The sequence below is a fragment of the Crocuta crocuta genome, unplaced genomic scaffold, assembly GCF_008692635.1.
Source record: "Crocuta crocuta isolate KB4526 unplaced genomic scaffold, BGI_CrCroc_1.0 scaffold267, whole genome shotgun sequence".
NCBI classification, from domain to species: domain Eukaryota; kingdom Metazoa; phylum Chordata; class Mammalia; order Carnivora; family Hyaenidae; genus Crocuta; species Crocuta crocuta.
The window spans coordinates 750,094-776,830 of record NW_027531899.1 but is presented as its reverse complement, the minus strand read 5'-3'; the positions used below and the strand labels follow the sequence as shown (position 1 = coordinate 776,830).

The following is a 26,737-nucleotide window of genomic DNA, read 5'->3' as shown; positions in this document are numbered from 1 at the left end:
GAGGAAATGACTGGGGGGAGAAGCCCCAAGAGTGGAAGAGCAGCAGGGATGAGCTGCNGTCTAACTCACCCTCCTGACCCCCAGACCACTCCCTGCCAACCCTGTCAGTCCTGGTCTCCCATTCCCATCTGGACCCTCTTCTGCCTCTACGCTCCCTTCAGGCTGGTGTCGCCAGGCCCTTGGTTTGGAACACAGTGTCTTTTGAGCGCTCCGCGAAGCTGCGGACCTCAGGCCCGGGTGGCCCCCCGAAGGCCCAGCGGCCAAGCGCCCTCCGTCCCCAGCCTCCTGGTTTCCACAAACAGCACCTCTGGCTAGATGCTCTGGCGCCTAGGTGACCCCTGCCCCCCGTGCCCCAGCTTCCCGTCNTCCCCCCTCCTCCCCACGCCTCCCCCCACACCCCTTCCTTTCCTGCCTCGGCTCCTGCATGGCTGCCTCCTCACGGGGGCCCACGCCATCTTCACAAAAGGCAACGCACACCATCGCTTGCCAGCTTCACTGTCCCAAACTTCTCAGGGCTTAGGGAAGACGTGCAGTTCCTCACCGTGAATCATGGTCATTGGGTCCCCGCCCGCCTTCTGGTCTTGGCTCAGCCCTTCCCTCACCTCCTCTTAAAAGGCCTTCTTACCCCCAACTTCTGAAGAGGCCCCCGTCACCTCGGCTCCTCCCTCCCATTCTTCCGACAGCACGATCACTCTACCGCCATCTCCCTGGCTGAGGGGCTTGCCTGCCTTGCCTGAGCTGGATCCCTAGCTCCTCAAACGGGCCTGGCGCAGGGCAGGGGCTGTGCAGCAGTGAACAGGCGTGTGATCGGATCGGCAGGAGCCCGGTGCCTCGCGAGAGAGCCTGCAGCCTGGAAAGCTGCCACCAGGCAGAGTGACAGACACAGGCGAAATACATTAGGGGGACACAGGAAGGACCACCTCAGTGGGCTGAGGGGGAGAGGAAGTCCAACTGAAACGGGGACCGTGACCATTACTCTTTTTGACTGGGGGCCTGTAGCATAGATGTGGCCCGCGTGGAGCCTTGACCTTCAGAGACAGAGCCCAACCCCTGGCTGGCACCCCCACCCACACTGTGCTTTGTGTGGAAAACCACCCTGTGACTCACCCTGAAGGAGGGGAGGGAAACAGTTTGAAAGCCACAAAAATATATTAAAACAGCTGTTTTCTTCTCTCTCGGCACTGGCCTCCCTTCTCGGTGACCCTTGCCCGCCACCCGCTACGGGCTTTCAGAGAAAAAGACGCCCAGGGCTGGAAAACAGAGGCGCCCCGCTGCAGCCCAGGGGCTGGGAGCCAGGGCAGCTAACAGTCTCTACAGGCTCGACGCCACCGCCGACGGGGCCGCTGGGAGGCCGGAGGCGCAGGAGGGCCAGGCAGGACGCAGCGCACCGTCGGGCCTTGCCACAGGGACAGAAAACAGAAGAGAAATGAACAGCGTGAAGACAGGGAGAGACCGAGAAGTTAAAGTAGCAGGGGGATGGGGCAGAGGGGCGAGGGGAAGGTGGGAAGGTGTGGGGAAAAGGGAGCCCTTCCGGATGACGCCCACTCTGGGGGACCAGAAGGCTGGCAAGTCGGGGGGCTGAGGCAGCAGATGCTGCTGAGAGGTGGGGGGGAGGGGGGGTGTCGAGGGAAAAGGGCACTTGGCTCTGGGAGAGGTAGAGATGTGGGCCCTGCCTAGGCCACAGAGAGGAGAGGACAGAGGACGTGAGAGAATGGAAAGACCAAAGCGACAAGGCCAGGCCACGACGACCATCTCGGACTCAAAAAACCGAGGTGAGTCCCCAGAAAGCTCGGGCCGGCTCCAGTGCCTGAGGGAGCCCAGCAGTGTCATCCAGAAGCCGGCAGAGGGCTGGGCGCGCCCTGGCTGGAGCCTCTGCTGGGCCCAGGAGCCTGGACAGGGGCCTGCGCCCCACCCGGAGGCTAGAAGGTCCTGCGGCCCAGTCTTTTGAACACGCTCACTGTGCCCGCATGGTCCATCCGGGCACTCAGGCCCTCACTGGAGCTGCTCCCCCGGGGCCCCACCAGAGTCCTCTTAATGGTGACCTTGACCTCGGCCAAGGACTTACTCTTGGTGCTCGTGACCCGGCTGTCCTGGGCCTCCGGCACAAGGGCAGCCTTGCCCAGTCTCTGGATGATGCCGCCTTTGCACAGGGACTCTGGCTTCCTCTCGAGCGCAGGGCGTGAGGAAAGGGCCGGGCGCCGCACTGTCGGGGTGGCGGCCGTTGCAGCCGAGCTTGTGGCCTTAGCTTTGACAGTCAGTGCTGGCTGGGGACTGGGCTTGGCTGGGCTCCGGCCCAGCTTCTTCAAGACCCCGGCATACTGTAGGACAGAGCTGCTGCTGTCATTGTCGCTGTCCCAAGCCAGATCCTCGTCCATCTCTGGGGTGGCCCCCAGGCGGCTGAAGACTCCTGTGGGCTGCAGGGGTCAGAGACGGGACAGGTGAGCCAGGTAGTCACTGGACGCGCATGCTCAGAGAGCTGCCCCATCTGCGCCTGGCCTCACTGGGAGAAACACCCATCGGGGACATGGTGACACCCTACACGGTGCTGAGAGCCATGATTGGATGCTCGCGGACCTGGCAGGGCCCCAAGGAGACTCCTGACCTTCAGGAGAGGCTCCCTGGACAAGAGACCTCGGAGATGAGATCTGAAAGGAATGGCAGGTGGGTCTAATAAAGAAGTGGGGCGGGGAGGGTATGCGCCACACAGAGAGACGGCCACTGGCAGAGGTCCGCAGGGACCGTGAGAGGAGGGAAATGTGGCCATTCACTCCACAGACATTTCCTGAGTCCCGACTGTCCCTGGCTCCACGCTGGGGGGCACTGGGGACACAGCGGTGACCAAGCACAGCCTTGGCCCTGCCCTCAAGGGGCTCACAGTCCAATGGGAAAGACAGACCTGGCATCAGAAAGGACACAAACAACTCCCTGATTACGACAGTGGTGTGTTCTCTGGAAGACACGGGAGCACAGGAGAGCAGAGACGGGGACACTTCTTGCGGTTCAGGGACACTTCTCCGAGGTATGATGTCTAAGCCAGGCCCTCAGGGTTGACTCAGCAGAGAAAAGAGCGAGGGCTAAGTCCCCAAGGCAGGAATAAGCATCATACTGATGGAGCACTTGCTCTGTGCCGAGCTCTTTACGCGGCTCCATCTTCAAGCCACACGACGCTGAATGTTATTATCCTGCTTGTGGTAAGACTATAGGAAGTAAGGAGGTTGGGCAGCCCTGGTGAGGGAGGGCTGGAGGGGCAGGGAACGCAGCTGGGGAGCTCTGGCACAGCTCATCGAAGGTGACACTTAAAGGGTGCCTGCCACGCGCCACACACCCCCAGCCCCGTGCAGGTGTACCTCACTTAATCCTCGCAGCCACCCGGTGAGGTGCGTACTATAGAGGTAAGAAAACCGAGGTAGCAGGAGCTTAGGTGGCAGCAGAGCTCGGGTCACGCCGGGCAGGGCTCAGGCCGTGTGCTCCTAGCACGCACCGTCCCTGGGGCTCGCGGGACTGCAGGCCAAGGCAAGGAGGGTGGTGTTTGTCCCACCCACAGTGAAAAGCGTCTGGTGGGGGGTGGCACTCACTGCTGCTATGGGGGGAGGGGCAGAAGGGGGGTTGCTGGAGCTGCAGACCAGTTAGGAGGCCACTGCCCTATCTGGGCGGGGGAGGTCGCAGAGAAGGGAAGACAGACGGAGCCATCACTAGAGCCCGCCCGGAATGGGGGCGCTGGGGCGTCCCTGAGACAGGGCCTGGGAGAGAGTCACTCTGGAGGAAGATGCTGGGCCAGTCTGGGACATGGCAGTGGGCAGCATCCAGAAGCTGGCCAGACCCCCAGGGGCAGGAAATCAGGACAGTTGTCGAGGTGCACAGAATGGAGCAGAGACCGTTAAGGCAGGGGAGGCGGCCCAGGGAGTACAAGGGGTAGGATGTGGGATCAACGCCCGCAGGAAAATAAGAATCAGAGAACCCCAAGTGGCTTCCCAGTTTCCAACTCACTTTATTCCCTGTCGTTGTGTCTGCCTTGGTCTCGGCGCCGAGGCGGTCAAACACGGACGTCCTGTGGAGACCTGGAGGGAAGTGAGCCCTCAGCCTGCAGCAGCTGACGCACGCGTGGAGCCCGGGCCGGCCGAGCCTCGTGCATCGTGCAGACGAGGGAGGGGAGACGGGGCCGGCCCAGGCCCAGGCCGCCCCAGTCCAGACAGGCACAGGCTCCGGGTCTGCGTACCAGCTGGCACGGACCTGAGCCACACGGTTGTGGCTAGTGCCAAACGTGGGAAAGATCCACTAAAATTGACCGTTGGGCTCCTGGAAACTTTGCTCAGTTTTGTGAAGTGCGTGTGCGGAAAGAGTTCTGAATCCCTACTTGTTCCCTTCACTGTTCTGGGTCATGGGCCTCTAAGAGTCCGCTGACCGGGGATAAGCCCTCTCCTGAAATAACAACCTCAGTGACCATCAATGGGAGAATGTTTACTAAATCATGATATATAAATATAAATACGATGGAAACATTCAATTTAAATGACTGTTAAAAAGAACGCAGCAGAGGGGCACCTGGGTGGCTCAGTTAAGCATCTGACTTCAGCTCAGGTCATGATCTCAAGGTCCCTGAGTTCGAGCCCCACGTTGGGCTCTGTGCTGACAGCTCAGAGCCCGGAGCCTGCTTCGGATTCTGGATCTCCCTCTTTCTCTGCCCCCTTCTTCACTTGCACACTCTCCCTCCCTCTCAAAAATAAATTAACATTAACATTTCTAAAAAAGAATGAAGCAGATCCACATGTATTCATGTGAAAAGATCTCAATAAAAAAGTTCTAGAACAGTAACTACAGGCTGATGCTATTTGTGTTGAAAAAGAAAGAAACACCTCTCTGTGCTTACACACAAACACACGCACACAAGTCCACAGGTGCCAGTCTGGAAAGGTTAATGACGCGTGGGACACGAGAGGGAGGGAAAGAAGGAGTTGATACTGTATACTCTTCTGCACCATATGGACGTTTTCCCCACAGGAATGTACGCAACAGTCTAAAAGGAACACTGTGAGGAAGACCATCTCCGCGCTACCAGATGCAAACCCCAGCTACAGGCTGAACTTCAACCAGACTCCTCTGGCTCATAATGACGGTTCCCACCATTCTGGGCACCTGCCCTCAGCCAGACACAGCCACCACTTTACAGGCAGGTCATCACGGAGTCCAAGCCCCTGCCCCTTGGGGAATAGGGGCCAGGCCGCCTGCTACACTAACTGCAGGAGGCGGGGGCGGAGGTGGTGCCGTGCCCTCCTCCTCTATGGCCACCCTCGCCGTCCCCTCAGTCCACTGGATCTCATTAGAGCCCGCTTCTTGGCCAATGCCTATAGGGCATGGCGAACCCCGCACAAAGCAGCGAAAGGAAGAGGCAGGCTCCACAGCAAAGCGTGTGCCCCGGCCAGCCCAGTACCTTTCGCCGCCTGCTGCTGCTCCAGGATCTTACGGGTCCGGGGGGTGGTGCCTTTGGGCATGTTGATGATGTATTTCCCCTCCATCTCGGCCGTGACCCGGCGCCGCTTGGTGGGAACTGCCAGGCTCTCCTCCTCACGGCGGGCCAGGGCTGCTGGGGAGGAGGGGGTAGTGAGCATTGCTGGGATGGAATGTTCTCCTGGGGTGGGGGCAGACGCCTGGCAAAGGGCACAAATGTGCCCTTTATCTCTGTACGTTCAAACGACCGCGATCTCCTCTTCCCAATCACCCCATCACCACTGACTCTGAGCCACCAAGAACTTCCGAGGCCTGGGCACAACAGGGCTGCCGACGGCGCTCAGAATCCCCACGCTGTGGCGGGCCTCCTAGGCTCTCGGCCTCCATCCCTGACCCGAGCAGGCGGACCTCCCAGCCCAGCCAGAATCCCCTCAGAAGGGGAAACTCTGGGTGCTGGAAAAGTTCGAGAGCTCCAGCTAAGTAACGGTTTCACGGGTGTAATTGTTTTTTAAAAACGAACCAAGCCATATACTTGCAATCTGTGTATCGGGCCTAAGTAAATTATACCTCAGTTAGAGAAACAAAATCCCCTCAACACACTTGCGAGTCACTCCCAGGCTCACCGCTTTTTCAATACTTCGGAAACTAATTTCAACTTTCTTACTCATGACACACAAATCAAAAAGGCCAGAAGGGCGCCTGGGTGACTCAGCTGGTTAAGCATTCGACTTCGGCTCAGGTCATGATCTCATGGATCGTGAGTTCGAGCCCCGCGTCAGGCTCTGGGCTATCAGCACGGAGCCTACTTGGGAACCTCTGCCCCTCCCTCCTCAAAAAGTAAAAAATAAAAAGGCCAGAGAAGGAGATGAAACACTCCTAAACACACGTGGCCAAACGGGAACACGTGCAATGGAGATGGACAGGGCGCGAAGGGGCTGGGCATCAGAATAACAAAGCCCCCTCCCTGGGCCTCAGTTTCCACTTGTGCCAAGATCTTTGCTGTGGAGGTGGGTCCAACAAAGGCAGGACAGTGGGGCAGACGGAAGGAGGGCTTGCAAGCCCGAAGGCCAGGGTCCCATTCCCAGACTTCAGGCTGAGGCCTGGAAGAGGAGCAGAGGCCCAGCATAAAGGTCTGCGAAGCAAGAGTGTGCTGGCAGAAGGGAGCACAGGGGCAGGGACAGCACGACAGGAAGAAGCCTGGCAGGGACCGAGGAAGGGCACCAGGGGGAGAGATGGAGAAGGCGGATTCGCAGTACGCAGGGCCTGTGAGGCCACGTGGGAAGATGACTTTATTACTGGGACCATGGGAAGCCCTGGAAAGTTCTAGCTGAGTGTGAAAGGGTCAGGTTGAAAGCTTGAAAGGATCCTTCTGGCTGCTGAGAGGAAATGGTAGCTTCCTGACCTCTGACCCCTGCATCAAGCACAGGGCCAGGCACCAGTGCGGGCCTCGGTGAACATCTGTTAAAAAAGACCGAGCCCAGGGGCGCCTAGGTGGCTTAGTCAGTTGAGCGTCCGACTTTCGCCTAGGTCATGATCTTGCGGTTCGTGGGTTCGAGCCCCGTGTCGGGCTCTGTGCTGACTGCCAGCTCAGAGCCTGGAGCCTGTTTCAGAGTCTGTGACTCCCTCTCTCTCTGACCCTCCCCTGCTCACGCTCTCTCTCTCTCTCCCAGAAATAAATAAAACATTAAAAATTTTTTTTAAAATAAATAAATAAATAAAAAATAAAAAAGACCAAGCCCCTAGCAGTAACAACTCCAGCAACAACAGATGTTGGCGAGGATGCAGAGAAAGAGGGTCTCTTTTGCGCTGCTGGTGGGAATGCAAACTGGTGCAGCCACTCTGGAAAATAGTGTGGGGGTTCCTCACAAAAGTAAAAAGAGAACTCCCCTGTGACCCAGCAACTGCACTACTAGATATCTATCCAGGGGATACAGGTGTGCTGTTTCAAAGGGGCACACACACCCCAATGTTTATAGCAGAGCTATCGGCAATAGCCACAGTATGGAAAGAGCCCAAATTGACGGATGAATGGATCAAGAAGATGTGGTGTATATATACAGTGGAGTATTACCGGCCATCAAAAACAATGAAATCTTGCCATTTGCAACTATGTGGATGGAACTAGAGAGTATTATGCTAAGCGAAATTAATCAGAGAAAGACAAATAACATGTGACTTCACTTATATGATGACTTTAAGATACAAAACAGATGAACATAAGGGAAGAGAAGCAAAAATAATATAAAAACAGGGAGGGGGACGAAACATAAGAGACTTAAATATAGAGAACAAACAGAAGGCTGCTATAGGGGTTGTGGGAGGGGGGATGGGCTAAATGGGTGAAGGGCATTAAGGAAATCATTGTGGCACTATGTGCTTACTAACTTGGATGTAAATTAAAATAATAAATTATTTTATAAAAAGAATATACTTACAAAAACAAAAAAAACAAAACAACACCACCGAGCTACCTATAGTCCACAGCGTTGTACAGTACTCTTAAGACTTCGTTAAGAGGGTGACGTCGGGGGCGCCTGGGTGGCTCAGTGGGTTAAGCGTCCGACTCGGTTTCAGCTCAGGTCAGGCTCTCACAATTTGTGAGACTGAGCCCGCATCGGGCTCCGTGCTGAGAACACAGAGCTTGCCTGGGATTCTCTCTCCCTCTCTTTCTGTCCCTTCCCCACTTGTTCTCTCTCTCAAAATAAATAAATAAGCGGTGTTTTTTTTTTAAAAGAGGGTAATAGCCATTCTTTCTGTAACGAAATAAAATAAAAGATTTAAAACGACCAAACAGACCGCTGAGAAGCACAGTGCCCCTGTGCTGTTAAGTACACCGTGTCCAGTGCTTCCCACTGTCCCCCGTCCACAGCAAGGCCCAGCGAGGTGCGGGGACTTGACCACACCTGAACGCTTTGGACACCCTGAGCCTTCAAAGCACCCTGTGACGTTTGGAACGTGATCCCCAAGTACCATCTGCCAACCCACGCTCACACCCAACTCCTCCCGCCGTCTGCCCTAGCCCCTCACCGGCCGCCTTGGCGCTCTTTGCTGCCATCTTGTTGGACACGGTGACCGAGATCTTGGAGGTGCTGGTGTCCGGCCGCCTCGGGGGAGTGCCGGGTGGGGAGTCGCGGTTCAGGCTGTTGGCGATCATTCGAGAGGCAGCTGCAGGGAGGAGAAGGGAGAGTCCCGTCGTGCCTGGGACGGAGGCCAGGACACAGAAGGCAAGCCTTGGGACTGCATGGGGAAGGGGTACCCGGGGCTCCCCTGTAGCTGCACTGCCGTGATGGGGATGCTTGGGCGCGGGCAGTCTAAACAGGAGCCAGCCTGCTCTTCGCCACCTCCTCGGGGTCCTTCCTGAGGGCCTAGACCAGACGGGTTCCTGTCACTCTTCACCCAACAGTTACCCAGCCCTGCTCTGAGCTCTTCTCCCGGCTCCACTTCAGCCCAGCTGGTCTGGGGATCTTCCTCCCCCAGAAGTGTGCCCCTCCTCACAGCACATGCTGTTCCCTCGGCCTGGCATGCAGTTCCCGGAGTACCAACGGGCCTGCTTCGGCTCTTCACTCAGGTCTCCTCTCAGACAGCACCTCCTTAGAAAAAGCTTCCTGGACCTCTCCACCAACCGCTACCCCCTGACCCTACACTAGGCTTCTCCTTCATAGCCCTCATTGCTGCTCAACATCAATGAGCAGTAACACGTATATGTTGGCTGTGGCCTCTCCCACGAGCACGCAACCCCATGAGAAGGCAAGGCCCGGGTCTTTCTGTGCCCCCGGTGCCTGTAACAGCTTCTGGCGCTTCACGAGTCTTCCCTGAACATCTACTGGAAAAGACGGACACTAGCACTGAAAATCCCAACGTCCCTACCACACAGATCCACTGCAAACCAATTTTACAGACGAGGAAATGGGGACTCCTGGAGGGGGTCACTCGNTCACCTCCCTCTGGGGATGGAGGATGGGGGTGAGGGCAGGCTCTGGCAGCCCGTCTTGTGTAGAGCGGGCAAGGTGGGAGCTACGGCATGTGCTAGAGGGTCAACCCCAGCATGGGAAGGACACAAGTCTTGTCTTCGGTACAGCTGGTTTTAGGGCACAGGTTTCAAAAGCTCTTGGGGAGGCCCCGCGGGGGGGTAGGGGGGCTCCCTGCTGCCCCTGCCTATGCCACAGTCCCAGTGATCCCCAGCCCCACCACCAAGGCCTTTCAGACTTTGGCATTCTACCTTACCTGCCCCCCAAAGGTCGTCTTTTTCTGCTACGTGCTCTCTCTCAAAACCTGCTCAAGTCCCCACGATGGTCCTCAATACGCTATCACAATTGTTGGTTTTTTAAATTTTAACCATGGCGTACAGGAAAATACACCAAACCCACAGACACCGTTTTGCAAAAAGTGAACTCCCACATACCCACCACCCAGGTCGAGAACTGGAGCCTTGCTGTCACCCTGAAGTCTGGGGCTTGGCCCTTCCCAATCAGGCCTCCTCCCTGCCCCCCACCGGAAAGAAATGGTCAGTTTTCAGCCCTGCTCACTCCCCTGGTAACGACCGGTATACACCCCCCCACAATTTCCCCAAGACATTTCTTCAGGCAGCTCTGAAGCCGGGTCAGGGTGGCTTTCTGACCAGCTGTAAACCCCACCTGACTGCACAGACTCTGCCCTGGGATAACCAGAATGTTCTATGAAAGGTAAGCAGTTGAGAGGCCCCGCCTCTGGCAATAACTCAGAGGGAGATGCTTTCCTTAAAAGGAATAAGGCATATGATGTTTCATCATGACAGGAAAGTACCATTTGGGTAGAAGAAAAACAACTCTATCTTTGCCCTAATGAATTTGAACCACAGTCAGATGTCAGAAACGCACAGATACAAACACGCAGACTCAAAGACATACTATAAAGTGTATAGAAGTGAGTGTACCAGGAATGCTGTTCTGGAACATTCTTCCCCACCCCTCTCCTTCTTTGCCTGTTTCCTCTGTTCCTAATTGCCTATTTTCTCCGTGAGCATTTTTGTTAGTTTTAATTTTTTATTTTATTAACTTTTTTAATGTTTATTTTAGACAGAGAGAGACAGCATGAGCAGGAGAGCAGCAGAGAGAGGCAGACACAGAATCCAAAGCAGGCTCCAGGCTCTGAGCTGTCAGCATAGAGCCCGACGTGGGGCTTGAACTCGAACATGAGATCATGACCTGAGCCAAAGACGGATGCAACCGACTGAGCCACCCAGGAACCCAAAATTTTAATTTTTTTAATCTGTTTTACACTAAAACCTTCAAAAGGGTATAAAAATAACATACTCTCTGATTTCATTTATGCACACTTGAAAGACTAGCAAAAAGACTAACAAAAGTAGATCATCAATGCTGTTAGACAGCAGAGTAATAAGGGGCACCTGGTTCAGTGAGTTAAGTATCTGGCTCTTGGTTTTGGCTCAGGTCATGACCTCACAGTTCTGTGGGTTCGGACCCCGTGTCAGGCTCTGTGCTGGCAGTGCAAAGCCTGCTTGGGACTCTCTCTCTTCCTCTTTCTCTGCCCCTCCCCTACTCACACTGTCTCTGTCTCTCTCAAAACAAATAACTTAAAAAAAAAAAAAAAAGAGGCGCGCCTGGGTGGCTCAGTCAGTTGGGCATCCAACTTCAGCTCAGGTCATGATCTCAAGATTTATGAGTTCAAGCCCCGTGTCAGGCTCTGTGCTGACAGCTCAGGGCCTGGAGCCTGCTTTGGATTCTGTGTTTCCCTCTCTCTCTCTGCCCTTCCCGTGCTCGTGCTCTGTCTTTCTCTCTCTCTCTAAAAAAAATAAATAAATAAACAAAAAAATTTAAGAAAAAAAAGAAAAGAAAAGAAATCGGGGTCAGGGGTACCCTGGAGAGGGGACAGGATGCTGGTCATGTTTTGGTCCCTGGATCTGGATGCCGCTGACTACAGGATGGTTGCACTTGTGGAAAGTGATGCGGCTGTACCTCTATGGCAGGAACCCTTTCCTGTGTGTAAGTCGAGGAAGACCCTTGCAGAAAAGAACACCAATTTTCTCAACCTCCCTCCGTCCATGCCTTTGGGTAGGCACTGACCACGCTGCTTCTGTGCTAGGCCACGTGACTGGCTTTGGCCAATGGGACAAGAGCAAGTGTCATACAGGCAGAAGCTTAAGAGACGCCCTGCGAGCTGGGGTCAGGCCCCTTATGGTATGCTGGGGAGCCCTGCAATCAGCACTGCGGGGACAAGCCCGGGCTAGCCTGCTATAAAATGAGAGACATGTGGCCAAGTCACCTTTGTTGGCCCAGATGACATCAAGCCAACCACAGACATGTGAGTGAGGCCATCCTAGATCACCTAGCCTCGGCCAAACTGCCAGGTGACCTCTGAGATAAACTGAGCTGACCCGGAGCAGAAGGGACCGGCCATGTCATAAAATCATGAGAAATAAAAGTTTGTGTTTTAAACCAATTTTGGGCTTGGTGAGCTAGTTTGCATTTTAAATTTCTAATGTTTATTTTTCTTTAAAAATATTCTACTGCTAGAAAAACAAACGTATAAATACCATGCTCAGCATTCATGGATTCCCTATTTGCAAATCCGCCTATTCGCGATAACTTATCTGTAACCCCCAGACTAGTACTCGTGGTGCCTTTGCGGCCATTCACAGCCACGCGCTGAACAGGGAGACCCTCGAGTCACCCCCACACGCACTCCAACGGAAGTCAAACAAGGGGACTCTCTGCCTCCAGCACCCACAGTAAACAAGTAACCTTCTCGCGGTCTATTTTGTGTCCCTTTTTGACACCTTTGTGCTTTTGGATAGTGATTTTGCTGTTTAAAATGGCCCCCAAGCACGGTGACAAAGTGCTTTCTTGTATTCCCAGGTGATGCGCCTTACAGAGAAAATACAGTTGTTAGATTAGCTTTGTCCAGGCAAGAGTCACAGTGCTGTTGGCTGTGAGCTTGACGGTAACATATCAACAACGTATAACAAATAAAAGGTCTTTAAACAGAAATACACAGGGGCGCCTGGGTGGCTCAATCCGTTAAGCGGCCGACTTCGGCTCAGGTCATGACCTCACAGTTTGTGGGTTCGAGCCCCGCATCAGGCTCTGTGCTGACAGCCAGCTCAGAGCCTGGAGCCTATTTCGCATTGTGTCTCCCTCTCTCTCTGACCCTCCCCAGTTCACGCTCTCTCTCTCTCTCTCTCACAGAAATAAATAAAACATTAAAAAAAAAATTGAACAGAAAATAAGGTCTTTTATCAATCAGTTGACAAAAACGTTGTGACTAACGGCTTCCAGGAACCTCACTTTTGTATCTCCTCTAGGAGCAGGGACTCCCCAGTCGCTAATTCAGGGTTCGCAGTGACCTTATGGAGCAGAACGACCACCGATGAAAATCGGCTGGACGTAGGGCCGCTCACTGCCCAGGCCGTTAGTCTCCTAGGACAAAGTCAGACGGCTTTGCTTCACCCCTGCAGGTTCTGCTGCATCCCCTTTACAGCTGAAGCGTGTGACTGAGGGAAAGGAACCATGGGTAGGTGGGACTCACCGCTAGAGGTGCCTCGGCGGATCTCGCCTGGGAGGGGGCTGGGGCTGCAGGGCACGGACTCGGTGGCAGCTTTGCACATGTCCTGTAAAAATGTAAGTAAATAAAACAATGGGACACCTGGGTGGCTCGGTCGGTTAAGCATCTGACTTCAGCTCAGGTCATGATCTCACAGTTCGTGGGTTCAAGCCCTGCGTTGGGCTCTATGCTGACAGCTCGGAGCCTGGAGCCTACTTCCGATTCTGTCTCCCCCTCTCTCTGCTCCTCCCCAACCCACATTCTGTCTTCTGTCTCTGTCTCTCTCTCAAAAAAAGATAAACATTAAAAAAAAAATAGGTATCTGGGTTACCAAGCAGACAAGGGCATGAGGTAAGAAAACAGAGGACCCAGAAATCTGAGCAACACAGGGGCTCAGAGCCTGGGCCGCTACAGAAGAGAGTTCAAAACATTTCACTCCTGATCATGAGAAAGCATCAGACAAACAAACTCAAACGGAGAGACGTTCAACAGAACACCTGACCCATACTCCTCACAACTGTCAAGGTCATCGAACATCATCTGGGAATACTATGAAAGTGGTACAAATCAACAGGGACTTAGGAGACAGAAAGAGACATAAATAAGTGCAACGTGTTATCACGAAACAGAGAAAGGACTTTAATAGGAGAACTGATAAGATCCAGATAGTCTGTGTTTTAGCTGATAGGAGTGTCCTCATACTAATTTCTTAATTTTGACAAACGTACCATGGCTACAAATGGCTACAGGAGCTTTCTGTACTGCTGTTGGAACTTTTCTGTAAATCTAAAATCGTTCCCAAATTTAAAAGTTTCGAGGGGTACCTGGGTGGCTCAGTCGGTTGAGCCTCTGACTTCGGTGCAGGTCATGATCTCACGGTTCGTGGGTTCAAGCCCCGTGTCCAGCTCTGTGCTGACAGCTCAGAGCCTGAAGCCTGTTTCGGATTCTGTGTCTCCCTCTCTCTCTGACCCTCCCCTGCTTGTGCTGTCTTCCTCTCTCAGAAATAAATAAAACATTAAAAAAAAAAAAAGTTTCAAGGAAAAAAAAAAGCGTTGCTCAGTGACCTTCTCTGTGACAACTCAGGTAATGTCCCTGACTTGAGGAAGCCCTCTCTGCAGGGGCCCAGCTGGATGATGGACAGGTGAAGGCCTGGCCCTGGGTGGGGAAAGCAGCTACCATTTGGTAAAGTGGAGGGACTGAGAGCACCGCTCTGGAGCGAGCTTCCTTCTCAGTCAAGTGCAGTGAGCACTAGATGAGTTAAAATGTATGAAGGATGGGGCGCCTGGGCGGCTCAGTCAGTTAAGCGTCCGACTTCGGCTCAGGTCATGATCTCATGGTTCGTGGGTTCAAGCCCTGCATCGGGCTCTGTGCGGACAGCTGAGAGGCTGAAGCCTGCTTCAGATTCTGTCTCCTCTCTCTCTGCCCCTCCCCTGCTTGCACTCTGTGTCTCTCTCTCAAAAATAAACAAACATTAAAAAAAACTTATAAATGTATACAGGATGGAGACAGCACCTGGCAGGCTACAGTAAGCGCTCAGCCAATGTCAGCTATCAAAACTCAACCAGCTCACAGGGTGCCTGGGTGGCTCAGTCGGCTAAGCGTCTGACTTCAGTTCAGGTCATGATCTCACAGTCTGTGAGTTCAAGCCTCACATCGGGCTCTGTGCTGACAGCTCGGAGCCTGGAGCCTGCTTCGGATTGTGTCTCCCTCTCTGCTCCTCCCCTGATCTCCAAAAATAAAATGAACATTAAAAAAGAAAAAAAACAACTCAACAAGCCCTTCATTCCCAGGTGCCACATACGCTACCTGGTAGGTGGCCACAGCTAACCCTATGCAGCAGTGGTATGTGAAAAGCCTGTTTCAGATCTTTCAGGGACGTAAAGATCACTAGTCTAGGGTCACCGTAAGTGGAAGGGCCACGAATGGAACGGCCATGTTGTTGGCCAAGTCAGCAACTGGGTCCTATGTGGGGCGCTCCTGTCCTGGGGACAGACAAAAAGCCTGCTAATGATGAGGATGATCACGAGGAAGACGAGCACTAGTGAGGGTACCAGAGAGCCTTCACCGAGGCCCTACTGCTGACACCATACCGGGGCTTTATGTAACTTAATACAACCACTTTGCAAGACAGGCCTGCCTATCTGCATTCTACAAATGGAGAGAGAGGTGCCTGAGTAGCTCAGTCGCTTAGGTATCCGACGTAGGCTCAGGTCATGATCTCGTAGTTCATGAGTTCGAGCCCCGCACTGGGCTCTCCACTGTCAGCACAGAGCCGGCTTCAGATCCTCTGGCACCCCGTCTCACGGCCCATCCTCCTGCACGAGCACTCTTTCTTCTTTCTCAAAAATAAGCTTTTTTTTTTTTTTGTAATGTTACAAATGGAAAAAGAAAGGCTCAGAGAGGTTAGGTGACATGCCTGGCACCACACAACAGCGTGGCCAGCCTTGGAACTCAGGCCGCCGCGCCGTACACCCAGGGATCCGGGGGCGGGGCAGGACACCCACCTGGCGGTGCACCACCTTGGCATGCTTGAGGATGGCGATGATGTCGCCCACCACGGTCACACCCAACTCATTCATGATCTCCTTGTTGAGGTCCAGCAGCATGCTCTTCTGGATCCTGCGGGGGGGAGGTGGGGGGGATGAGTGCTGAGGCCACCAGCGTGCCAGGAAGGGCCAGCCAGCTCCCGGCTCCCCGCATCCCTCCCCGCCTCCCTCCAGGGTCAGCTCCGTCCCCTGTCCCCTCGGCCCTCCTTACCTGTTATCCACAAACATCACTGCGTAATTGACAGCAGGCCCGGGAGGAATGCCGGCTTCCTTAAAGAACTGGATCCACTCGGAAGTGGCTGGGGGGTGGACAGGGCTCATTACTCCCATTGTTCTGTCGAGAGAGCAGCAGCCACAGCGGGCAGCGCCTCCCACAAATTAAATGCTCACCGCCTGCCAGGCCCCGGCTGAGCGCTTCACGCAGACAGTGGAACTAAGCCTGAGACAGCCAGGAGCTGAGCGGCACTGGGACACCCACATGTTGCCAATGAGGACCCTGAGGCAGGGCGAGGTTGGGGCAGCCAGCCTCGGGCCACACTGCTAACAGGAAATGGAGTTCCCCGCCTGCGCTGTACCGCCCTCCTCCTTACGGCTCTGCCCTGCCCCGGGACGCGACCCGCAGCGGTCGTGCCCACGCTTGGCCAGTGCCCCATTTCAGGGAGCTGGGACTCTGCGTTCTCCACCCTGGTCCCCATCGACAGGCCCAGCTCCAGGGAGTGATGGGATCCACAGGTGAACGGGAAGAAGGGACACAGAGCCGGCCCGGGAGCGTCAATAAAGCCCTCTCCTCACCGCAGAAGCAGCAAGCAGAGGCTTTGGAGCTTGGGTTGAAATTCTGGCTCTGCCACTTCCGGGCCAAGAGACAATGGGAGGTTAACGCTTGGTGTCTCAGTTTCCTCATCTGTAAATTTACGATAATACACCCAGTAAGTGTTTACTGAGGCCTCGGCCCAGGCCAGGCCCTGTTGTAGACACTGGGGACACCCCAGGGCACCAGACAACGTCCCTTCCTTCACCGAGGTCACATTCTAGTGACAGCACCAACCTCCTCGGGTCACTGTGAGGACTCAATGAGAAAGTCTACAGAGAGGACCCTGAATGACACCTGGTCCAGGGGACAACCTCAACTCACAGCAGCTGCTCCTATCATTATATTACTCCACCACCACCACCCAGGCTAAGGCCACGACCAGGGAGTCACCCACCCATGAAGGTTTATTGTAACTTCTCTGTTGGCCTCTTGGGTGTGACCTTCAAACTAACCCTGGTCTGGCCAATGTATGTTAGATTAAGAGCACTAATTCCAAAAACTTTTTTGGCACATGTTAACACCTTTGAAACTAAGATCCAGCTCACGATCAACGGTGTGCCCTGGTTTTCACTGGTGAAGCTTTCTTGTTCTCATGGTAGATAGCACGACAGCCAACAATCCACGCTATGTTACGTGAGAAGTTTGCTACTGCTGTGCCCATTTTGCTTCTAAGACAACTAAGCCTCAGAGTGGGAAAAGAGGTTCTGGTCTAAGTGGCCATCCAGGGCTCGGGCCCAGGGACCACCCCTTTCCCAGGGAGGCCCCTGCCCAGCTAGCCACAGGTCCATCTCCCCAGGATTGAGGCAGGTGAGGAGCTCATGCCCCCAGCACTTCCTCCACCAGCCCAGAGGAGAAGGGGGGCTTTTTCTGCCTTGCACAGACCCATCCACCTGCCCAGGCATGGGGCCCTGGGTTCTATTAGCCAAAAGCAGGCAACTTTGTCTAATATCAAAAGGCACCACATAATGATTCCAGGAAACAGACAGAACAGGTAAACATCTGCAGAGATCTACAGAGACAGGAAGTAGATTAGCAGTTGCGAGAGGCTGGCAGGGAAAAGAAAGTAGCTGGCTATCAGTCGATGGAATGGGGGTTTTGGAGGAGTGATGAAAGATTTTGAAATTGACTGTGATGATGGTTGTAGAAGTCTGAATAAAAACTTGAGGGGCGCCTGGGTGGCTCAGTCGATTAGACATCTGACTTTGGATCTCAGCTCAGGCCTTGATTTCAGGGTCGTGAGTTCAAGCCCCACATTGGGCTCCATGCTAGGGGTGGAGTTTACTTAAAAACAAAAAGCCATTGAACTGTATACTTTAAATAGGTGAACTGTATGAAACATGAATTGTATCTTAATTAAACTATTATTGAAGGGGGAGGTGCACCTGGGTGGCTCAGTCAGTTAAGCGCCTGACTCTTGAATTCTGCTCAGGTCATGATTCCAGAGTTGCGGGATCGAGCTCTGTGTCAGGTTCCATGCTGAGTGTGGAGCCTGCTTAAGAATCTCTCTCTCTCTCTCTCTCTCTCTCTCTCTGTCCCTCTCCCCTGCTCATGCTTTCTAAAATTAATTTAATTTTTAAAAATTTTTTAATGTTTATACATTTTTGAGACAAACAGCATTAACGGGGGAGGGGCAGAGAGACAGGGAGACACAGAATCTGAAACAGGCTCCAGGCTCCAAGCTGTCAGCACAGAGCCCAACACAGGGCTCGAACTCACGCACCTCATGAGATCGTGATCAGAACCAAATGTGGACGCTTAACTGACTGAGCCACCCAGGCGTCTCTCCCTCTAAAATTAATTTTTTTTTAATCCTAAACTGTTATTAAGGAGGAAAAAGGTGCGACATAGTTTGGAAGTAGCTAGCTGCCTGAAGCAAAGTCAAGGAACTGCCTATGTCCCTACATCGGACCCCCACCATCATTTCACATCCTACCGAAGAGGAAAATATGCTGCCAATCAAACGGACATAAGCATAAGCACTCCCATTTCCGAAACATTAAAGATGGGCAACAGTGTGGGTCATGGACTCAGTGAGGTATGGCCTGCCGTGCACACCAGGAGACATTCACTAGAACACACTAGCAGCATGTGTAACAGCCCCAACCCAGAAATGATGCAGTAGCCACCAGAAGAGTACGGGGAACAAACGGTGGCTCACACGGTGAATGCCACACAGCAGCGCAGAGGAGAGAACCACGGCTACATGAGGCAATGGAGGTGACGCTCAGATGTTACATGGTGCAAAAGAAGCCACACACAAGAGAACACAAGGTGTGATTTCGTTCGCCCAAGTTCAAAACCGAGAAGTCTACGGAATAGGAATATTCTCATGGGTGATGCAACCATAAGAACAGGCAAGGAGAGATGATCATGACGATAAGATATTGGTTTCTTCCACCTGGAGGAAGGAGGGGGTGTGACTGGGTGGGCTCTGGGGAGGCTGTCAATATCGTTCCTCTTGGCCCGGATGGTTCGTTTTTGAAACCTCTGTACTGAACTAGAACACACACGCCTACGGAAGTCCACGGAAGTCGATGATTTTCACAAAGCAACACACGCCTGCAGACCAGCACCCAGACCAAGAAAGAAAACGCTTCTGGCATCCCAGGAGCCATGTCCACCCCCACCGCCGACTCCCTGTGTGGTGACGTCCCTCCGTTACTCTCCTGAGGGCAACGACCACCTAATGGTATAGATTGGTCTGGCCTGTGCTTTACATAAAAGGAATCATGCAGGATGGATTCCTGATGTTTGAGGTCCTTTTCTAGATGTACAAATCTCGAAAAACTGCAAAGCTGCCAAGTGAGCCCTGTGCTTTGGGATTCCCAAAACACAGGGCTTAAAGAGAATCCAGGGACACAGCTCACGGGGAAGATAACAGCTAACACTGTCAAGAAGCATGCCCAGGATCTGACATCCAATAAGCTCTCTGCTCCTTACAACAACCCAGGACATGAGGAACCGGTAGTTTCTCCGTTTTACAGGTGAGAAAACCCAGGAGCTGCTGGACTTCATGACACAAGTTCATTAAGGCTGGACCGTGCGGTCCAGAGGCCAACACGCAGAGTGGACAGGCCCGAGGCAGGCCCCGGCCCCGCCTCCACGCTCCTCCGGGCACAGCTGTTCCTGCCAGTGACCTGGCCCTCCCTCCCCCACCCCGTCTCCCCTCACCAAGGTCATACCTCAAAAAGGGCAGCGGGGAGAGGGAGCCCAGAGGGCAGGCCACAAACTCACCCATAGTCACTGAGACCATTGTCTCCCTGGTCCTGGTGCTGCTCCTGGGAGCCTGGAAGAGAGAGCGAGGGGACAGGGCCCATGAGTCGCCGCAGGCTGTGAGTGAGCGTCCCTCCCTCGCGGCCCGCAGGTCTGCCTGCCAGAGGAGCGTTCCTGGGCTGGGGGCTCACCGCCCAGGAATAGCCTGTAACAACAGCTGGCAGGAAGTCAGCCTGGGACAGAGCTGCCGCCACAGCGATCACTGCTGCCTGGGCAGCTCCATTCCCACACGCCTCACAAGTCTCTGGCTGGGATGAGAGAGTGACGGGGAGGGGGAAAAAAAGACACCCCCCTGCTCAAGACTTTAACCATAAATACCCACTAGTCAGCCATTCCCAAGCCGCCTACTGACAACCTACTGGGCGCGTGGCACTATTGTAGGAGGTAAGGATACAGAGGGGAACAAAGCCGTAGAGCGTGGCGTCTAGGTGGACGGGGGAGAGGGGAAGACAGAGAAGTAAAGGAGCAAACGGATGGGGGTACAGTGAGTCAGAAAGCCTTCGGAGTCCTGGAGAAAACCTGGAGGACCGGGCAGGGAGGGGCTGCAGTCCTAAACATGGCGAACAGGGGAGTCGGCTCTACGGTGACGTTCAGAGACCCGAAGGCGGTGGAGGAGCGAGCCAGGCGGTTTTATGGAGGGAGAGTGTTCCGGAAGAAGGTACGGCAAGTCCACTGCCCTGAGGCAGGAGCCCATCAGGCCTGTGAGAGGGACAGCAGGGAGCCGGTGTGACCGCTGCAGTGAGTAAGGGCTGCGGGGGGTGGGGGGGGGGGAGCGCAGGACGGGGACAGCGGGAGGAGCTGAGGGCAGCCAGGTGGGGCACCGCCTCAGCAGGGGCCTCAGAGGAGAGATGGGAAACCAGTGTCCACTTAGGTAGGATCGGCAGGTGCCCAGAAGCTGTTAAAGACACCTCAGCGCTCACGGAGGAGACCTTCCCCTGAACAGAGAGCGGTGCCGAAAGGAAACTGAAGGGACAACTTCCTGCCTGATGGTTCCGCGCCATCAGTCCCCAGGACCACGCGTCCCCACGCTGCCAGGGCCCAGACTTCCCTCCTGCCCTCTCCTCCAGCCCCTCTGCCCTCTTCTCCCCACCTCAGCCCCTCCCCATTCTGATCCTTCTCCCTCCCCCCTCCTCCACCTCCTCCTCTCTCTGCCCCCCCTCCCCCATTCTGATGGTACAGGAGAGGCAGCAGAAGAGTAAGGGCCCTGGGACCAGACAGGGTTCGAATCCAGCTCGACCACTTGCTAGCTGTGGCCTTAGCAGTCTAGAAGAGTGGCTGTTCTCATCTCCCACGGATCCTGCCTTCACCTTTCCTTGAACACCCAAGGGCTTTGCCTGCCCCCCCTCCCCACCCTGGTTTTCCCACAGCAGGTCACCGGTGCCCGGACTGCTTTCTTATCCTGTCCCCCCGACAAGCTCTCCCACACTCTGCCTGCCGCCCGCTCTGTGAAACCCTCCCGAAGCTGCCAGATGAGAGACTCTCTCCTCTACCCTGGCTAGGATTCATCCTGACCCCCTCTGGCTTCCGTTGCCTGTCTTGCTGATGAACGTGACCACAGACATCACTCTGTCCCATACTTGACTCCTAAGATCTACCTTCCTTTCCGGATTTTGCCACGGGGCACAGATAGCACACAGCCAGCATCTGTCAGGGAGCAGGGCCTGGAGGGGTTTCGGTACATCAGTCAGGAAAACAACACCTCCTGGACAGAGCACGGACTCTGCGCCATGAACAGGGCCAGGCATCACACCAACACCTCACAACCGTCTCACAAGCAAGGACTATTATTAGCCCCGTTTTAATCGATGAAAAAACCCCGACTCATCGAGGTCCGGTCATTTACCAAACACCACATCTAGCAAGTGACTTTACTGGGATTTGAAAACAAGTTCTCCCAGATTCCGGTGCCCATTCAGTAGCTCTTGCTGAATGTTTATGCGCCAGGCACGGAGTATACACGGCTCAGTGTCTCCCCACAACCACATGGGGAACAAAGTTAAAATGATCCCCGTGTTTGTTTGTTTTAATGTTTTTTATTTCTGAGAGAGACAGCATGCAAGCAGGGGAGGAACAGAGAGTGAGGGAGAGAGGATCCCAAGCAGGCTCCACCCTGTCAGCACAGAGCCCGATGCGGGCCTCAAACCCATGACCCATGAGATCATGACCTGAGCTGAAATCCGGAGCCAGACGCTTAGCCGACTAAGCCACCCAGGCGCTCCTAAAACGATCTCCATGTTACCAATGAGAGTGGCAGGTCCGGGATCACACAGCAAGTAATGATAGGCCAGGACTTGCACCCAGTCAGTCCAGTGACAACAATTTAACGCTGGTTGAGTGATTACTACACGGCGCTCAGTCTTGGTGAGATTTCAGTTCGTGCTTACCAGAAGCCTCTGAGTACCAGGATGCTCTCCAGACAGCTGTAGAAGTCACCTGCTGGACTCAAGTGCCTCTCTCCTTCCTTATAAGCCCATCTCCAGCGCTGACTTTCTGAACAGTGAAAATTGGAACGTTAATAACAATAACAGAAAATGACAATTCCCCAAACTCAAGAAATTACCATCTATTGGACTCCCTTGCTAAGCCCTTCTTTAAATTCTTTTTTAATGTTTTATTTATTTCTGAGAGAGAGATAGTGTGAACAGAGCAGGGTCAGAGAGAGAGGGAGACAGAATCTGAAGCAGGCTCCAGGCTCTGAGCTAGCTGCCAGCATAGAGCCCCATGCGGGGCTCGAAACCACAAACCGTGAGATCATGACCTGAGCCGAAGTTGGACACTTAACCACTGAGCCACCCAGGTGGTCCCAACTAAGCCCTTCTTTAAAAGGCTTGGACCTAAATCCTTTTAACTACTTCTGAACCCTAACCCTGGAGCAAGTGGCTGAACCTTTCTGGTCTCACTTCCCTCAACTCTAAACCAAGAATGGTAGAAGTATCTATTCTTACAGTGGTTAGAGGGATGAAGTGAGTTCATATACACCAAGGTCTTACAAGATGCTTGGCAAGAGAAAAGTACTATGTACATATGCATTAAATAAACCTTCGGTGAGCAAGAGATAGGGCGGGACAATCACTGACTACTGTCCGTCACATGCCAAACACGAGCAAAGAACAGTATAACTTGGCAGGGTCCGTGGAACCGCAAGGCATTTTTCAATTCTCTTTCAGCTTCTGTCTACAACTTAATAGACTATTGTGCTTCTGTTGCATTTCAGGTTAGGTTTTCCTTCTTTTCACAGCCAGCAATGCTGGTTTTCCATTAGTACAGCAGTACAAAATGTCCTTCTCAAACTAATTGACTGGAGGAAAATGCATCCATGGTTTTAAAAAAAAAAAAAAAAAAAAAAGCTCTATCTAGGAGATCTGGCAAAATTGGTCAAATAGGAAGTGGCAGGATGTCGATTTGCCCCATTCCAGATTCCAAGCTTTTTCCTACTGCTGTCTTCTGAGCTTCCTCCAACCCTTTACTCCCTTGAAAGTCCCAGCTACAACCAGTAACTCTCAGAATCATTATTATCATAGACCCAATACATTGAGTTCTTACTCAATATGGTACAAAGCCCTGTGCATCCTCACAACGGCTCTATGATACCGGTACCATTAGCCCTTAGTCTACAGATGAGGAAAACGAGGTTCGGAGAGATTAAGGCACAGGCTCACTGCCACAAAGCTGAGCTGGGACTTGAACCGAAGTCGGCCGGCCTCCAATTTCACGCCCCCACACCCAGATCTTCCATGCCAAGCGCAAACATTTTCATCAGTACGGTACTAACAATAACAGTATAGTAGGAAGTGTGCAGTGTGCCAGGCGCTGAACTAGGGTCTCCAACATGCACGAGCTCAGCTCTCACTCCAACGCAGAGGGAGGATGCTATGCCAGATCCTGGCCCCCATTCTACAGAGGAGGAAACTGAGGTTCGGAGAAAGAAGTCGCTCGTCCCGGCCGCACAGCGACGCCGAGAATGACTCCAGCACCAGGACGCCATCCATCCCCTCCGCATCCGGCCCAGTCCCACCGCCCGTGGCCCGCGCCTCACCTGACCCTCCGCGCCCGCGCCCACTCGCGCAGCCCGCCCTCCCACCCCGGCGGCGCCAACTGTCAGACCCTCCTCTTTCGGCCCGGCTGCCCGCCCCGGAAGCACCGCCCCCGCCGCCGGAAGTCGGACCGACCGTCCGCGGCCGCTCTAGCCAGCTGGGCCGCCACCAGCGAGAGGGCGGCCGCAGCCGTCACGTGACCTCCCACGGTCTCCCAGGAGCTTCCCTCCTCCCCGCGCTAGCGAGGAGCGCAGCCAATGAGAAAGGCCCATGCCTCGCCCCCGCCGGTCCGCAGTCTCGCCGGAGTGCGCCTGTGCGCGGCGGGGGTGGCCGGGCGGGGCTTCAGCCGGCAAGGTGCGTGCGGGGCTGGGTCCCGGAGTGGGAGACGTGGAGTGCAGGTACTGTGCGATCTGGGGGCGCGGCGCCTCTGTTAACCCTTTTCATGTTGTCCTTCCCGCCGTAATGCATTTCTTCCCTTTTGTCCTCCAGTGCCCGTTTGTGTAGTCATTCCTCCCCTTCTGTCGCACCCCGGTTAGATCGTCACCACCCCGCTTCTGTCGGCGTCACCCTCCTTATGTCGCTCTCAACCCCCTTCGTTTAATTCTAAGCCCCCATTGTCCCCCACGTTGCAGTCTTCCCTTTTAAGTCGCCATCGCCTTCTGTCACCTGCTCTTCTCTCTTGTTGCTGTTTTTCTTTGACCAAGTCCTCACTTAAGTCGTCATCATAGCCCTGTGTCACCTTCACACGCCTTCTGTCACCGTCTCCGTAAATCGCAGTCACCCTTACCTCGTGTCAGTTTCACGCCATGCCTCCAATGCACGTTTGCTCCTAACAGTCACCGTCCATGCCTCTGTCTTCCAGTTGTTTTCTCGCCTCCATGTCGCCGTCATTTCCCCGTGTCACCTCATACTCACCACCGTCTGGGCTACTAGAGCCCGGTTCCTGGCGTGTGCCAGAATCCCAGCTCCACCGCTAAACCTCTGGGTAACCTTGACTACCTGATCACACCTTTGCAATCTCAGCTTCCTCACCTGTAAACCACACACCAGGACCCCTACGTCAAGGACGATTGTGAGGATTCTGCAAGTTTATTCTTGTGATATACTCAGCCTGATGTGGAGATTGAGGCTAATAATGTTCTTAACCATGTCACCCTCACCCTCATGCAGTCCCCTTCATCACCTCTTCATTGCCACCCCTCAGGTGCCCTCATCATTCCCATGGTATTGGTACACTCACTCCCTGTGTCATGATACCCTCTGCCATGGCAACCACCCCACGCCACCCCACGTCACAGTCTCCATGATCTCCTCTCTGCCACGTCACCGCACCTGAGGGGGTGGCCCATCGGCCATCACAAACCCTGCTTGGGTAAATACTTAATCCCTATCTCTACCTTGCCGGATTGAGTGATTCCCCCACCCCCAAAATGAGAGCATTGAGCCGACCCTGTAGTGGGAATCCAGGAGTAGTGAGGGAGATGGGGGGAGACTAGCTAGCTTAGAGCCAGATTCCCTTGACTTTTAGAATCGAGGGTGCAGAGAGATGAGGCAGGTCCCGGCACACCTCGGTCAAACCTTAGCCGTAGGGAGGTAAGTATCTTATTCACTCAACTTGCTCTAGCGAGCAGTGTAAGACGGTGGTTAGCAATGGGTGCCTGGGGGCTGGAACCCTAATTCCAGGCTTGATTCTAGCACTTAGTGTTTTAAAAGTTGCACGGCCTTGAGCAGGTGGCTTAACGTCCCTGTGCTTCAGTTGCCGCGTCTGCAATATGGGAAGAAAAACACAAGGTATCCCTTCAGTGAGTATTTATTAAGCATGTTCTACGAGCTCAACGCTGTGCTAGGCATGGGGGACACATCAGTGAACAAAACAGACAAGAGCTCCCTCTACTCATGGAGTTTCTGTTCTAGCAAGGGTAAGAGACGAGCGAACAGGTAAGTAGATTCTATGATGCGTTGGAAGAAGAAGGGGAGAAAAAAGAGAGATGGGAATGCATGGTAAAGGTTACAGTTTCAAATAAGGTGGTCAGGAAAGGTCTTTTGAGGTGGTGTCTTTGAACAAAGGTACGAAGGAGGGGAGAAAGTGACAAGACTCTGTGGGGAGGAGCATTCTGGGCAGAGAGAACAGCATATGCAAAGGCCCTGAGGTGGGGGCACGCGTGGAATACTTAAGGAATGGCAAAGAGACCAGCAAGGGAGGAGAGGGGTGGGGATGACGTCAGAGGAGTGAGCCGGCAGATCATCTGGGATGTCGTGGGCCGCGGAGAAGACTTTGTCTTTACTCCGAGTGAGGCGGAAGGATTTGGAGGAGAAGACTCAGTCTGATGTGACCTGATGTGACGTGATGTGACGTGAAACAGCAGCAGCAGCTCCAGAACTTTCACCAAGGATGGATCAGCCAGAGCAGCCTGGCTGGAAGGAGAGCCAGAGTTGTGTTCTTAAAGCTGCACTCACATATCCTTTATATTTGGAGAAAGCCTACGACGTCCCTCTCAGAGACTGGGAGGGAGAGGAGGAGGAGGTGTTGAGAGAGTGTCTGAGAAGCCAGTGCCACCTCTGGGTTCATTTGCCATTGGGGGCAGGGGGGGCCTGGCAGGCAGCCACAGATCTATAGATGATGAACAACAGGAGAGGCAGCTGTCTACACCGGGGACCCTGAGGCAGTTCTGGGTCAAATCCTGGCTCCACTGCTTCCGGGCCTGTCCTTTTGTGCCAAGGACTTAACCTCTCTGGATCTTGAGCTTCCTCACCATTATGTGGGGCTAAGGAAAGGACCATTGCGAGAAATTAAATGCATAAAGTACTTCCAGCAGCTCTTGGTTCAGTAAACACGGGGCCCTGCCCTCTCACCCCACCCCCTGCCCTCCCTCCGGGCGGCAAGGGAAGAACATTCTGCCTATACGTTACATTCATGAATCGATTTCCAACATCGTAGTATCCTGGAACAGAGCTGAGCCCTGGGTTCGAATTCCATACCAACAAACCTGACGCTTTGCAACCTGAGCAGAGTTTTCCCTGAACCCACTGCCTCATCTAAAACGGGGAGAACAGTGCCTTGCCCCCAGAGGTCTGGTGGAGTTGTTTTC

The 26,737-nt window shown here is 54.0% G+C and overlaps 1 protein-coding gene across 8 annotated transcripts; it reads right to left on the bottom strand.

Moving 5' to 3' along the window:
* Nucleotides 1-409: 409 nt before the first annotated feature.
* On the bottom strand, nucleotides 410-23,687 carry CUNH19orf47 (chromosome unknown C19orf47 homolog). 8 transcript variants are annotated; one of them, XM_077773943.1, is made up of 10 exons: nucleotides 20,134-20,234; nucleotides 19,576-19,627; nucleotides 15,742-15,829; nucleotides 15,489-15,603; nucleotides 12,970-13,051; nucleotides 8,473-8,610; nucleotides 5,429-5,578; nucleotides 3,988-4,058; nucleotides 2,066-2,414; nucleotides 410-1,396 (listed from the first exon to the last, which is right to left on the bottom strand). In XM_077773943.1, exons 1-10 carry the CDS (start codon nucleotides 20,170-20,172, stop codon nucleotides 1,302-1,304), a joined length of 1,179 nt encoding a protein of 392 aa, XP_077630069.1. In that variant the 5' UTR covers nucleotides 20,173-20,234; the 3' UTR covers nucleotides 410-1,301. The 8 variants fall into 8 exon arrangements, with proteins under 8 accessions (XP_077630069.1, XP_077630068.1, XP_077630070.1 ...); XM_077773942.1 differs by lacking the exon at nucleotides 20,134-20,234 and adding an exon at nucleotides 16,323-16,431 and having other exon boundaries at nucleotides 5,429-5,581; nucleotides 19,576-19,620; XM_077773944.1 differs by lacking the exon at nucleotides 20,134-20,234 and adding exons at nucleotides 21,999-22,104; nucleotides 23,651-23,687 and having other exon boundaries at nucleotides 1,313-2,414; nucleotides 5,429-5,581.
* Between the last annotated feature and the right edge of the window lie 3,050 nt (nucleotides 23,688-26,737).

Bases quoted from the DNA above. Each gene is read 5' to 3' on its own strand.
- CUNH19orf47 (XM_077773938.1), bottom strand. From the start codon at position 16,431: ATGAGGAAACTGAGACACCAAGCGTTAACCTCCCATTGTCTCTTGGCC. The intron at 15,830-16,322 runs GTGAGGAGAGGG...TCCACCCCCCAG, and splicing joins CTCTGCTTGCTGCTTCTGCG to CCACTTCCGAGTGGATCCAG. The intron at 15,604-15,741 runs GTAAGGAGGGCC...TCCCCCCCGCAG, and splicing joins GTGATGTTTGTGGATAACAG to GATCCAGAAGAGCATGCTGC.